The sequence below is a fragment of the Bos grunniens genome, chromosome 3 (assembly GCF_055505025.1).
Source record: "Bos grunniens cultivar Pamir isolate PY7600 chromosome 3, Bosgru_T2T1.0, whole genome shotgun sequence".
Taxonomy (NCBI): Eukaryota; Metazoa; Chordata; class Mammalia; order Artiodactyla; family Bovidae; genus Bos; species Bos grunniens.
In genome coordinates, this window is record NC_141167.1 from 80873116 (window position 1) to 80889081 (window position 15966).

Here is a 15966-nt window from a genome sequence, read left to right on the forward strand (position 1 = left end):
TGAATAGGGGTCTCCTGCATTGCAGGCAGATTCTTTACCAACTGAACCATCAGGGAAGCCTATACAGTCTATATTAAAGTCTATATTTCAAGTAAAATATCTGGAAATTCTTGTAATGCTGAAATTATGAATGTTTGAAACGTCATAAAGTTTTTAATTATAAAAATATTTTAAAAATTAAGCATATCCTATCATTTTGTTTATAGAGTTTATTTTAGAAATGTGGAGAATTTTAAACAACTAATCTATGAAGGATAATATTCTTTTTCAGAAGTGTAAAACTATTCTAACCTGGATGGTCAAGAAACAAATTGAAAGCCTTTTCTGCAATAGAGTAATTTAAAACCTATTTAAGAAAGAGAATGACCAATCCAGGTAGACAAGACTTGAGTTTATTTATACCATTCATATCTCCCTTCTTCAAAGGACATTTACAAACTTGATTTAAAAAATAAAAGAACTTCTGAATGACAATGTTCACGTTTTAATTTCAATATTACAAGTATGTTCTTTTGTGATAAATTATCAGTTGAAAATGTTCCAGTGAAATCTAGTATCAATTAACTTAACACTTCATATAAGAAATAATAAAACATTTATTTTCAAGTCTTACATATATTACTTAAAATAGATACAAAGTTCAATTTGTTATTTTTAGATTTTACTGCTATTTCAAGCTACCTGAAAGAAAATGCCTTAGTGGAAAAAATATTTTTATTTTTTTTAATAAGTATGACTTTTAGTACAAGCACTATTAGTAACAGTTCACCCTTATGTTATTAGCAATTAGGTAGGTCAAATAATGTATGATATTATCTTGAAAGAAAAGAAATAATATTTGTTGGACAGGTGCAAGTAAAATAATATTTGAAGACTATATGCAACTTAGCATCAAATTCTAGAAGTCGATTGATTAAAATATAACATTTAACAAGTTCATAAATAACTGCTTAGTTTCCATCTTTTAATATTAACCTGAATAGCTGAAGCACACTGAAAACAATGAGATGAGATAACGTAGTTAAAGAAATTGTACATGTGACTGATTGATTGCTTGATGTAGGCATCAATCTGTTAAAATAGCTTCTCATACACGTTTTCCTGTCCAAAAATATAAACTTGCTTGTTTTCCATATATACAAGTATCCTGTGAGATCCTGGATTCTGAAAAGAAAACGGTTGAGGTATAGCACTGAATAAAGCATCAAAATGCATGATGTTTTTGGCTGAAATTCAGCAAAGTTACGGTCAGAAGAGAAGAGTTGCTCGGTATGTGCTTCCAAAAGTCTTCCAGGTTTTGCCCTCTGAGAAATTTGTTGGCGACATCAAATAACTGAACTCTTCAACATCAATATATACAAAGGCATTTTATTATTCATCAAAGGAAGGGAATTAGAGCCACCAGAAATTACAGTTTTATTTTTTCATAATACATATATTTATTGCCATCATATTTCTGCAATTGTCATAAAATTAGAGTCAGATGGAATTCAGAGACACGTGCAAGTTTTGGAAATGGACACATAGATAACAGTATAGAACTGTACATAAAATTACAATTTATTAAACACATTGTTTTAGCACATCCTTGATGGATGGGAATGAGCACCATATCTTTTATGAATATATATTTTTCTCTCTTTTTTTTTTTTTTTCTACAGCACCAAAGAAATCTAAATAGGAAAAGGAGAGATGAAAATTGGGATTCAAGAATAAGGCCTGTTTCCATCTCAGCCACACTATCTTATATTTTTATGATTTTCAAAGTTTTGTCATGTGGTTCTGTGCCCACAAGGGCATCAGTATTTCCTAATTGGTACATACATATGTAGCAAGTTATTTTCTATACCATTCTTATTCAAAACTTGCATGTGGCATAAAATGGGTTGGTGGTACCAAGGTATATTTTCTGTTGATTTCATATGTTCTTTGTCCTAATCTTAGCCAAGAAAACAAACAGGACCAACTTCAAATCCAAACTTCTGATTCTGATCACCAAAGTCATTGATCATTACATCAACGATAGGTACTTGATCAATTTTCGGTGTATTGATTTCAATCACAGTCTTTTCATAGCCTTTTCTGGACTGTAAAGTTAAGAAGAAATAAAAAGTTATACAATCATTGCATACTTCTAACATACATTATTTTTTTCTTAAGCCTCTGAGTAGAGGTAAGAAGGTAAGAAAGAAGAGAATGGAAAACAAATTTGCCATTATCTTTGTAGTAATTCACTCTTCTTGTTATCACTGATGTCATATGTAGTTTTAAATTCTGAATGTTGACCGTATTTAGTATTTAGCTGCACATATTCAAAATGTTACTCTAATATATTGCACAGCTTCAGAGAATCTTACTGAATTGATATATACATTTTAATATGAGAAAACTGATATTGGTACTGGGTCATATCTTTGCATAAATAATATATCCTTACCATTGTTACAATAATTAAGATATATATATAAATATATATATGTATACACACACATATAAGCAAATTTTCTAAGAAAAATTTGAATACAGTGTAGGAATTATAATACAAGAAGCCCAAGTCAAAGTATTTCTGTTGCTATGTATAAATTTTATGAATAATTATCAGTACATTATATTGGGAAATCTAAATCACTTGCTCCTTTCAATATACAGTATGTTCTCTTCTTTGGTCTATGTGTAAGCTACTTACTTTGTTTATTTGTAATTGTGGCTTTTCAGTAATCAGCTAGGAAAACAAATTTTTAAGGATGCTCTCTTGGTCATTTGCTGTTATGAAATTACCATATGTGTGAGAAAGACAGTTGCAGAGGATTAAAATAACAAAATGACTGTATCTGTTTAAGCTCTTGTAACATAATACCAATCCACAAACCTCTATAAGCAAAATACAAGATAAGAATTATCTATGGTATGAATGGTATAATGATGATTCCTTTAACTGTCATTTTAGAATCATGAATTAAGGAGGCAAATGAAATAAGGCTCTTGATCTTTTTCATTCCATGAATAACTAGCTGTAATAGTATTTAAATATCAGGAATAATTCCATAAAAATAACATATGACCCAAGATTACCTTCTGCTATGGCTTTAAAAGTGTGTCTATATGTATGTTTCAGTTTCTGTATCTGTGTGTGTGTGTTTATGTGTGAGTACTAGTGGTTTCTAATATACTGTACTTTAATATCGGAGAAGGCAATGGCTTCAGTACTGGCTTCACTCCAGTACTCTTCCCTGGAAAATCCCATGGATGGAGGAGCCTGGTAGACTGCAGTCCATGGGGTTGCTAGGAGTCAGACATGACTGAGTGACTTCACTTTGACTTTTCACTTTCATGCATTGGAGAAGGCAATGGCACTCCACTCCAATACTCTTGCCTGGAAAATCCCATGGATGGAGGAGCCTGGTAGGCTGCAGTCCATGGGGTCACTAAGAGTCAGACATGACTGAGTGACTTCACTTTGACTTTTCACTTTCATGCATTGGAGAAGGAAATGGCAACCCACTCCAGCGTTCTTGCCTAGAGAATCCCAGGGATGGGGGAGCCTGGTGGGCTGCCGTCTCTGGGGTCACACAGAGTCGGACACGACTGAAGCAACTCAGCAGCAGTAGCAGCAGCAGCACTTTAATATGTCAGTGTTAAGCATCAAGGCTTAATGACAATTGACATCCCCTTCACGAGAGAAATCTGACTTAGGGCTAAAGTGGAATGGCTATACATTGCCTCTCATCTCTGTGGAAGAAGGCCACAGGGACTATACTCACCGCACAGCCATCAAATAGGGCTTTGATGTAAGGGTTGTTGTCATAGGACATCTCCTCATCATTTGATCCCAAGAACCGAAGTGCTTTGTCATAGCTTCCTGATGACACATCATACCAGGCCACTGACTGATGACAGTAATAGGTGAAATTTTGCCGAGCAGAGGCAGTCAGCAGTTTCAGAAATGTCATTTGCACCATATTAATGGAATTGCCTTCGATATCTAAATATGAAAGCTGGAAATAAGAGAATAAAGAGACACATAAAGACTCTTTTCTATTATAAAGAATAAAATCACTGTCAACAGTGAATTGAGATCCCAGAAGCATGTGGATGTATCAACAGACCTATTTCTTACTTAATGAAAGAAGGTATGCACTGAGAGTCAGAAGACCCAGATATAGGAATTTATGAAATGAAGATGGGTTTTCACCTTAGCTACTATCAACAATACTTATCTTGGAAAAAAAAAATCATTTTACCTCTACACTTCATTTTCCTAGTCAGTCAGTAAATACCACAAAAAAATGTAATTGTTTTATTTGTTTCCAAGAATTATTTCATTATACTCCTGTACCTTTTTGATATAGTCCAGGGAATTCTCCAGGCCAGAAAACTGGAGTGGGTAGCCTGTCCCTTCTCCAGTGGATCTTCCTGACCCAGGAATCGAACCAGGGTCTCCTGCATTGCAGGTGGATTTTTTTTACCAACTGAGCTATCAAGGAAGCCCTTTTGAATAATAGAGTGGTAAAACAGTGAAAATGAAAATCAAGGAATCTCAGTGAAATGCAAAGACAGACTATTTTTATGTTTGTTTTCCCCTATTTTCCTAGTATATCTGTTTGATTCAAAATTTTCGACACATTCCTGCATTTTTCATTTTGGGGCCACAGTCTTCCAAGAGGTTTTTGGTCTTCTAATTTTCACCACAGACCTCCTGTTTGTCTGTTCTTAGTTGATGTAATTATATTCATCTTTGTATCATCAGCACCAAGCATATTGCCTGAGACATGCAAGTAAATATTTGTTATCAGGAAATACTTAATTTGCGTTTTGAGAAGGAACACAGTCCTAATTTCAAATTATTAAAAACTGTCTCTCTTGTCAAGCTCGTAATTTGTTTTACTGGGTATAAATAAACTATCTGGGATTAGCTGAGACATATAAACTTATATTTTAAAAATTAAGTAAGAAATTTGCCCAGGTTATAGATTAATTCAATATAAAGGCAGTTATCTGTGACTTTCCTTCTTATTGGGCTTCCCTGATAGCTCAGTTGGTAAAGAATCTGCCTGCAATGCAGGAGATCCTGGTTTGATTCCTGGGTCAGGAAGATCTGCTGGAGAAGGGAAATGCTACCCACTCCAGTATTCTGGACTGGAGAATTCCATGGACAACTGTCCACAAGCAACTTTTGCTTCACTTTTCCTCCTTATTATTGATTTACTTAATTCTTTCTGATTAACAGTTCAGATGATGAGAATACCTGAGAGGTTAGAGAAAAAACTGGGAAATCCACTCTAAGGAAACCAAAACAGCAAAAAATAAAACTACACCCAGAGAGCTCTATTTGTGTATGTATTTTTATCTCACACAAAGATAAAACTGTAACATGGATATTTAATATGTAACTTGAAAACTGAACTAGAGATTTATAATGTGGAGAATATTAGTAATATGTGTAGATTTTTAGAGGATAACGATTGTATAAATAGTCATAAATGGAAAATCATAATTTTTTTAAAGAACATTGAAAATTTGAATAATTATCTGAATAAATGAGAAACTTTCATTAGAATACATTATAATTAACATTTCAAAAACAAATATATCTTAAACAGCTTTTAAATGCAAATTTAGTTTTGGCATGCAATGTTAAAATATCTCTAGAAAATGACTAACCACAAACTGGTAATTCTATGGAAATATCTAAGTAAACATGTGCTGTAATCCATATAAAAGGTCAGTCAGTCAGCTCACTTTATTTCCAGATGTAACTATTGGAAAAAACATTTCACATTCCAAAAATTCTTATTGCAATTGAAAACAAAGAATAAATTAGATTTCAAGTATAAAGGAAATGAAATAGTCAGAGATCCTTCCTAAATAGATATTATATTCTCTATAACTCATATTTCTAATATAGTCCATTTTTATGCTATCTCAAGTACTTAGTGAAATGTATACTTTATTTGATTTTATTATTTTAATAAATTTAATATATTTCCATTTATTTTGGTAAAAATTTTAGACTTCTCTCTAAAAATCCCAAAATTGGTCTAAGAGATTTAGATAAAGCAAACTAGAAAGTACATGGAATCCTGCTTTGTATGATTTAGACTTTCACAGTAAGGGGCTAGAGATTATATAATTTGAACTTGAGTTATGATGTTTAAGATACACCATGCATGCTAAGGTAATAACATACCAGTTTTCCTCTCTTAAATTCACTAAACCAGCTTCCTGGTTTCTCCTTTGGCCATGATGAAATTCTTACCTGTTGCAAAGAAAAGAAAAGTTAGAAAGCAGGTTAAAATTATAAACAATATTGTTTATATATTTATCATTTATTTTCAGTAATACTGTGATGCTGAAGAGTTTTTAAAATGGTTTACCTGGATAATACAAAACAGGATAAAGAGCAAAATTTCAGATAGATCTGTGAATTCCCATTTAGTGAATTTTGAGCCAATTTTTTTTCCTGTTTTCTTTAATTGCTACAAAATAAGGGAGGTGGAAAATAACCTGGTAAAGGCATACCAAGTGTTGGCTATAGGAGATGTGGGCAGAACTCTTAGGCAACTCCTTGCAAAAGAAACCCTCACAATGCCAGTTGGAATCTGCCATCAAGGCAGATAGAAACCTTTAGTAGTTCATAACCAAGGGAGGCATCCTGAAGCATCCAGTTAGTAACTGAGGACTGGATGCTATGGAGAAGTCAAGATTAAGCTTGGCAGGAAGCAAGCCTAGTCATTCCCTGCTGGGGAAAATGATTAGAAACTTTTATAAATGTTATTATTTAGCTTTGCAAAGATCAGCAAGATATAGAGGTATTTAAGGCATCACTTGGAGAAGGCAATGGCATCCCACTCCAGTACTCTTGCCTTGAAAATCCCATGGATGGAGGAGCCTGGTGGCAGTCCATGGGGTCTCTAAGAGTCAGACAGGACTGAGCGACTTCACTTTCACTTTTCACTTTCATGCATTGGAGAAGGAAATGGCAACCCACTCCAGTGTTCTTGCCTGGAGAATCCCAGGGACTGGGGAGCCTGGTGGGCTGCCGTCTATGGGGTCACACAGAGTCGGACACAACTGAAGCAACTTAGCAGCAGCAGCAGCAGCAGCAAGGCCTCACTAGAGGGAATTTGAGTAATCCTGTAAGGGGAGGCATTTCCATTTTCCCACATTTCTCTGTGGACTAGAGGAGTTTATTATGCTTCCCCACATGCAAAATGTGGTTGGGAAACAGAAGTTGCTTTGTTTCCTGCTCCTACTATCCATCATTCACTTACAAACTAAATGTCTCTCCTAAAGAGAGTAGTCACAAAGCTACTTATTTTCTTATAAACCTGTGGTTACCAAAGGGGGAAACGTGGAGTGGAGTGGGATAAATCAGGAGCTTGGGGTGAACACACACACACTACTATACATAAAACAGATAATCAACAAGGACCTACTGTATAGCACAGGGAAATCTACCCAATATTCTGTGATAACCTATATGAGAAAAGAATCTAAAAAAGAATGAATATATGTGTATATGTATGTGTATATATATATAATATATATAACTGAATCACTTTGCTGTACACCTGGAACAAACACAATCTTGTAGATCAATTATACTCCTATAAAATTAAAATATTTTTTAAAAGTTGCTTGTTTTATCTCAAGGAGATTCTGTGCCTCTGCATGCCAACTCCACTTACTAACAAGAATATGATTTATTAAAAGTATACAGATAAAATCAAAATGTCCCATCTATAAAATGTTTGGAGAAGGTAATTATGTTAGTGAAAAATCTTATATTAATAATTTGCCTATAGCTTCCCTGGTGGCTCAGACTGTAAAGCGTCTGCCTACAACGCAGGAGACCCGGGTTCAATCCCTGGGTCAGGAAGATCCTCTGGAGAAGGAGATGGCAACCCACTCCAGTACTCTTGCCTGGAAAATCCCATGGACGGAGGAGCCTGGTAGGCTACAGTCTGCTGCTGCTGCTAAATCACTTCAGTTGTGTCCGACTCTGTGCAACCACATAGACGGCAGCCCACCAGACTCCCCCGTCCCTGGGATTCTCCAGGCAAGAACACTGGAGTGGGTTGCTACTTCCTTCTCCAATGCATGAAAGTGAAAAGTGAAAGTGAAGTCGCTCAGTCGTGTCCGACTCTTCACGACCCCATGGACTGCAGCCTACCAGGCTCCTCCACCCCTGGATTTTCTAGGCAAGAGTACTGGAGTGGGGTGCCATTGCAGTCTATGGGGTCGCAAAGAGTCAGACATGACTGAGCGACTTCACTTTCACTTTCACTTTAAAGACAGAACTCACATATATTGATACTGCTTGGTGAAAATCAAGGAATATGTTTGAAGAGACTATCTGAAAGAACAGAGAATACTCTTATGTTAAAGATTCGTTCTTGTGTATTTTGTGTATTTTGAGCGTAAAATACAGCTGTGAGTTCTATCACATGGTAATTGGAAAGAATACCACTATGCATATACTAAAATCTGATAATCAGCTGTGCTGTGTCATGGAAAGTCATAGAATTTTAGAGAGCAAGCAGGTGCATAAAGAGTACATCTGGCTAAAAAATAAAAAGTATTTGTTAACTACGTGTCTCACTTTGGTGCCTTATTCATGTTTATGCAAATGAAATGCTCTAATTACCCCTGTAAGAAAAGCAGATAAATGAAAATATGACAATATAATTTTCCTGTTTACTTCAATATTGCAAAAACATGGCATAAACTGTCAACAGTCACCATCAAAACAGATTGGTTACTTACTCCCTCCGATTTTTTGTCTGGATAAATGCAAGTCTCACCACCAGATGTGAAATTACAGTAAACTTTGAAGGAATCTCCTGAGCAACCTTGGTTGGGATCAATCCAATATTCACCTGAAAGCAGAAAAAAAATAAGTCATATGCAAATACATTTTGGGCTTTGCTGGTGGCTGATAAAGAATCTACCCACAATGCAGGAGACCTGGGGTCGATCCCTGAGTTGGGAAGATCCCCTGGAGGAGGGCATGGCAACCCACTCCAGTATTCTTGCCTGGAGAATCCCCATGGACAGCGGAGGCTGGTGGGCTACAGTCCATGGAGTTGCAAAGAGTCAGACACAACTGAGAAACTAAGCACAGCACAAGCACAAATACATTTATATAAAAAATGGAATACATTATAGGGCCAATTTTATTGGAGAAATAAGGAAAAATGAATAATCATTTATTTTTCTACATGGGTCACTTTTATGCTTTTGGTCACATTGGGGTATATGTTTGAAGAAAGAATGACCTATTGTTTTGTCTGCCTGGAGCTTTGCGAATGTCCCCATCTTCCTGGAACATCCTTTTTTTTATTCTTAGCATGCCTATTACTTTTGGGTTTCAGCTTAAATGACTCCTCCTCAAATATCAATACCCTATTGATTTACATATAATAAATTGCAAGTACATTGGGTGGAGATATACTTGACCCTAAATCCTATATGTTTTATTTACTACTTAAGTGAAATCCCATGGACTGAGAAGCCTGGCAGGCTACAGGCCATGGGGTTGCAAAAGAGTTGGACATGACTTAGCAACTAAAACAGCAATAACCTGACTATAATGATCATTATATTTTTCCTTGATTTATTTATCTGTATTGATGGAGGTGAGAGTATCTACTTAGCTTCAAGGATCATTCTTTTGCATTACTGTATAACAAAAACTTCATTAAGTAAATGTACTCCCTCTTTAAATGGGCTCCAAATAAGTCTATTTTATATATTTAAATACAGTTTGCTATTAATTATATTATTTAAATGGTACAGAACTAATTTTATCATGTAAATGACCATGACCATTAATTTGGTGTTAGGTGAGTAATGATGTTAAGTAGTGGGACTAACAAAAAGTTATTCTTTAAGTAATTGACAATGGGGTTATTTGAGAATAATTGGGGAGATAGACTTGGTAGATATGTGATGACTACTTCTCTCCTAACATTCTTCATGCTGCCATTTCATTTCAAATCCTGATTTGAATTATGTCAATTCACTGATTATGAACTTTAAACAACGTAAAAGCTCAAACTGCTTGGCTTAGTATTGGAACTCCTGAAAATTTAATATCAGTTTGCTTTTTAAAATAAATTCTTTAACAAAAAAATTATACTTTTTCTGATTACACCATTAATAATTTCACATCTGGAACCAATTAAAATTCTTGGAAGAAAATTACACAAGAAAATAAAAATCATCTTAAAGATTTTACCAACTGGAATAAGCACTCTTAATCTTTGATATTTCTTAGGGTTTTAAAGAATATATAATTTTGAATTATCTGGTAAGCATTATTTTTATCTCTTCTTAGTTAACATTGTTACTAGATAGTCTTTCAAATGACATATATTTAAATTACTAAGATGCTTTTTTTGGCTTTTTACCATTTCAGCTTGCAAGAGATTTCATAGGAACTCTCTGATTTTAGATAGCAGGGGAAATCTGTATCTGTCATACTATGCCATTATAAAACTCAAGGTTTACCTGTTGCCATCATTAGACAATAATAGCCCAAAGGAATTGTTCTTTCTGTTTATCTGTGAGTTTCTGCATGAATAACAGTGTCTGACACCAATAAGTAAATAAATAAATATTTAATTGTAATTAATTAACACAAATAATTAATAAAGTTAGCTAATATACAGAAACCACCAGAAACTGTAGTCCACAGTGAGCTTTCTATCCCCCAAATTTACAAAAGTGTCTTGAGCATCAAGTTCTAGTTAATCATGTGTTGTTTTATGTTGTCAGTAAATGCTTATTTTTTACATTTGATATTCATTCACATATGTATGATTACCTTAGCTAGATCAGAAATGTGGGTCATTCTTTTTATAAATCACTAAATTAATATGAAACTAAACAATATATATTTCAAATAAAAATAAATGTAAAGATTTTTGATAGCAGTTTGTAAAGAATCCTTAATAATTATCTGTGTCTCTTTTTAACAAATTGTGCTTAAGATAGGAGACTTTTAAGACATTTTTGTAGTAAGGAATGTCTGTTCTTGAATTGCATGAAACTTTTCTGTCTATGCTGAGTTATTTAGATCTCAGTTACAACATTCATTATATGATCAATAGTGAAAAATAATGTTGTCACACAGAGTAAATAGAATGACAAAGTATTTCCACTTAAAGTGGGAGATTTAAAATCAGATACAGATCTGCCCATTTTTGGTTTAGTTTAGGATAATATGAGTTATTCATTTAAAATACCTGGTACTGTTAGCTTCTCAGAACAGGTATATAAGAGTTTTGTCAACTAATTTTGTTGTTTAGTTGCTCGGTCATCATCTAACTCTCTTGTAACCTCATGGACTATAGCCTGTAGCCAGGCTCCTCTGTTCCTGGTGCAGAGGAGCTCCAAGGCAAGAATACTGGAGTGGGTAGGTATAGGAAATTATCTTGATATTATTACAAACAAATAATTCACAGTTGTTATTCACGGATCAATGAAATACATTTTTGCCTCAAACTATCCTATTTCTTAAATACTCTTTTCACCAAATCATTGCTAAACTGATAGGTCACATGATTCAGTTATGCTACTTAATCCTGAGTGTTATATAAGTTAGGACATAGTATATAAATATGTAGTAATATGCACACATCATACCCATTCTATGATAGTAATTACATACCAAAATACATTTGTGTTATCTTGATGTTGTTATTTTTTAGTCGCTAGGTCATGTCTGACTCTTCTGCAACCCCAGAAGACTGTTGCCCGCTAGGCTCCTCTCTCTGTAAGATTTCCCAGGCAAGAATACTGGAATAGGTTGTCATTTCCTTCTTCAGGGGATCTTCCCGACCTAGGCTTCAAACCTGCATCTCCCGCATTGGCAGGGGGAGTCACCAGGAAAGCCCTTGTTATCTATAACCATCTAAAATTGATCTTGTCATAATTTAATAAAACCTTATTTAACAAGACAAAGATTTCCAAAGTAGATCTAGAATTACAGTGTAAATGGCTTTTTTTTTTTTTTTTTTTTGTCTACAGGATTGGAATTAATCATTCACTCTCATTTTATTTAGAGTCTATATTAAATATTTAACTAGAATTAATGAGCTGACAGTGCATCTCAGTAACTTAGAAGCTCAGAACATTCACCTGGTCATGTATTATTAACATACCATCTGGGAAGTCAGGGTGGCTGAGTTGCAGATCTTTGCAAGTTCGGGCTGGATTGGTCTGTGTCCCCATTGGAAACTTCATATGCTCGATGTCTTGTTTCAAGGAATTGAGGGAACCAAATATTTCCTCCATTCCATCATTGTAATCCAGAATATTATCACCTGCATCTGCTTGCGTGCTTTCAGCATGTCTTCTTGTTTTTTTGGGTGACAAGATTGGTAAAGGCTGTATGACTTCACCTGGTGGACCCTGTAAAAGAGATGATCTGCATGTAACTGCTTCCTAGGGTAAAATATTCTTCAAATATTAATTATTACTGATTATGTTATATCATAAGATATTACAATTTATTTAGCCTTTTAATGTTTTCCCTATTTTTAAAGTTTTCTCTAATTGCTTATATATATTTATCATACATATATATCTTTATATATAAACTTTGTGAATTCTTTAAAAAGAATCTAGTGGAGGTATCAAGGTAGGCACAAAAATCAGATGACTTCTGGGCTTTTTCTATACAAGTAACATAGTACAGATTTGTGTGGAGATATGTTATATATGTTACTTTTCTATTTACTAACTAGTCCTCATTTCCATGTCCTATCCCTGCAACAAGACTTTAGTCTCTGAAGATTAAAAAAACATTTTTAGGTTCTTGTATTATATAATGAGATGTCTATGGTACTTGATAACAATTTATATCACATTTAAAAATACACATTAGCTGGTTCCAAATATTTATAGCTGTATATATAAATAAAGAAGTGCAATTAGACTTGAATTTACATATCTATAAGAGTAGAACTACATCAAATAGTTAATCTGTACTTTTATGGACTGAATTCTATCCCATAAAAATCCATGTGGAGAATTTCAAAGCCACAATAACTCAGAGGAAGATCTCATTTAGAAATGGGGTGGCTGTATATATAATTATTAAAGTGAACATGAGGGCATTAGGGTAGTTCTGATTCCGATATGACTGGTATCATTCTAAAATGGGAAAATCTGGCACAGAGACATGCATAGTCAGAAGACCATGTGAAGAGACACAAGAAGACAGCTTTCTACAACCAAAGGAGAGAAGTCTCCACAGGATCTTTCCCAGCCACATCACCTCAGAAAGAAACAAGTTTCTGACACTCTGGTCTAGGACTTCTGCCTTCTAAATTTGTCAGACAAAACATTTATATCCTTTGAAACATCTAGTTTTTGATTCTTTGTTACTGTCATTGCAGCAAATTAGTACTCATATAGCTTAGAAACAAGTTCAAGAAGAAAGTCTCAAATTTTGTCACATGGATCTAACACAGTAGTTGTGTGAACCCTGGTAAATGTCAGATCTAATAAGTAGCAGCTATTATTATCTGGCGGAGAAGGCAATGGCACCCCACTCCAGTCCTCTTGCCTAGAAAATCCCATGGACAGAGGAGCCTGGTAGGCTGCAGTCCATGGGGTCGCTAAGAGTCGGACACGACTGAGTGACTTCACTTTCACTTTTCACTTTCATGCATTGGAGAAGGAAATGGCAACCCACTCCAGTGTTCTTGCCTGGAGAATTCCAGGGACGGGAAGCCTGGTGGGCTGCCGTCTAAGGCAATGGCACCCCACTCCAGTACTCTTGCCTGGAAAATCCCATGGACTGAGGAGCCTGGTGGGTTGCAGTCCATGGGGTCGCTAAGAGTCGGATACGACTGAGCGACTTCTCTTTCACTTTTCACTTTCATGCACTGGAGAGGGAAATGGTAACCAACTCCAGTGTTCTTGCCTGGAGAATCCCAGGGACAGTGGAGCCTGGGGGGCTGCCGTCTATGGGGTCGCACAGAGTTGGACATGACTGAAGTGACTTAGCAGCAGCAGCAGAAGCTATTATTATCATTATATGCAGTAGGAAAAAAAATGCCAAGTATCTGAACTTTTTATTCCTAGTTAGGTATTAATATATCTTTGTGGCATACAAGCAGTTGCTTTCATGAAAATGTGATATAAAAATATATGATTTTCTTGAAAAATAAAGCAAGATATTATAATATATAGTTATAGTATCTGTGTATTCAAAGAGTGAAGCCAATTTACAGGCAGACACTTTATTATCTGAGCTACTAGGGAAGCCCAATTAAAAGACATGTGTTGGCATGCAGACCTAAGTACTTAATTAAGGTAGTTGCTATTTCCTAGAAAATCAGTACTTTGACAGAATGTGTTTTTTCTTTCTTATAAATTCAGAGAAATCACTGGCTGTCTCAAGATGCTAATTGCCAAAATATTACTCTTGTTACTATGCGCTTACCGGAGGCCCAGGAGGCCCTGGAAGACCACTGTCACCCTTCTGGCCAGCAGGTCCCTATTAGAAAGAATAAGCAACAAAATAAATGGAGACCAAAACATTTGAGTAAGGCATCACTGAAAAATTTAAATGCTAAAGGGAAAGGTACTTACCGTAGAGCCTTTAGTGCCCTTTGGACCTTGAGGACCCTAAAAAAAGCAAAAGCGAAAGCAGACATAAAAATCTAGAGAATCTATGTCTCTTTGATTTATTTATAAGTTAACCTGGTAAAATTCTCTGTCTTGTACTTACTGGTAAGCCCGGAGGACCAGGTGGACCAATGGGACCGGCAGGACCTGGAATTCCCTACAGAGAAGTTTCATACAAATTAGAGTTTTTCTCAGTGATTCCATTTTTATACATTACATAACAACACAAACTGCAAAATTTAGACAGTGCAGAAATACAGAAGAATGGCTTAAATTTTTCCATTTTAAATCTAGGAAATAACTTTTGCAAGATAATCTGTATTTTTTTTCCATTTTGCTGCAATATGTCTCTCTCTATATATCTTTATGGTCCTGCAGCATTGAGAATGATTTGTATGTGTTGAGGATTCAATGAACGTTTGTGTAATTGACTACTAAAGTATAATTTTTATGGTTTCCAATATTCATAATTTTTATTTATTTACTCTAAAGTTGAATAAATTTTGTTTTGAAAACATCATTGACTTAAGGAGATTAGACCCCCTAAATCACTTTGTTGGTCATGTTTAAAGGAATGTGTGCAGGAGTGTGGGTGTATTGACTGTAGGATTGGAAAGGAGTAGGAAAATGTTATATCTTTACTTACTCCATCTCCCTTTGCTCCTGGAGATCCTTGAGTTCCAGGGAGTCCTCTGTCACCCTTTTCACCTTGTTCTCCTGGAGGACCAATTAGGCCAATTAAACCAGGATGTCCCTTTGAAAAGCAAAGAAATTTTAATGATGTATAAATTGCAACCATGTATTAAGTTATAGTCATAAAATAACTGCGTTAAATACATGAAATATAAGAATAAAAAATACATTAAAAATTTAACCCTTTCTGAATAAAATATAGGATTAAGAACCTTTTCCTCCTCACCTAATAGGATCCTTTACTGATTGTATTATATGAGACTTTCATTAAGGGTTAGGAATATATATTATTGAACAAAATGCTTTCTGAAAGCATCACCTTCAGTGCTGTGTTTACTTAAAGCGAATTCCTTTAACTAAAAGGCCAATAATGACCAAATTTAATATTGGTGAAATAAACAACAGAAAATTCTTTGGTTTAATAAGCATTGGATAATGTATATGTATGGCCAAGTCCTTTCTGTTCACCTGAAACTAGAACAACATTGCTAATTGGCTATAATCCAAGACAATGTTTTTGGTGCTTAAAAAATTAAAAAAAAATAAAATGAGTTCTACTCTTCAGAGATTTTTCAGTACCCAAGAAATATTTACAAACAAAAATAATTCAAAAATATTAATGTCACTCTA

At 34.8% G+C, this 15966-nt stretch overlaps 1 protein-coding gene across 3 annotated transcripts in view; it reads right to left on the reverse strand.

Annotated features, from left to right (window-relative positions):
- Window positions 1-376: 376 nt before the first annotated feature.
- The window catches only part of COL11A1 (collagen type XI alpha 1 chain), a 225292-nt gene continuing 209702 nt past the window's right edge, over window positions 377-15966 (reverse strand). For all 3 annotated transcript variants that reach the window (XM_086394454.1, XM_086394456.1, XM_086394455.1), the window contains 9 exons: window positions 15290-15397; window positions 14747-14800; window positions 14608-14643; window positions 14459-14512; window positions 12168-12417; window positions 8767-8879; window positions 6188-6256; window positions 3762-3995; window positions 377-2087 (listed from right to left, as the gene is read on the reverse strand). In XM_086394454.1, coding sequence (XP_086250580.1) covers window positions 1941-2087; window positions 3762-3995; window positions 6188-6256; window positions 8767-8879; window positions 12168-12417; window positions 14459-14512; window positions 14608-14643; window positions 14747-14800; window positions 15290-15397 — 1065 coding nt within the window. In that variant the 3' untranslated portion in view covers window positions 377-1940. The remainder of the gene's footprint in view (window positions 2088-3761; window positions 3996-6187; window positions 6257-8766; window positions 8880-12167; window positions 12418-14458; window positions 14513-14607; window positions 14644-14746; window positions 14801-15289; window positions 15398-15966) is intronic.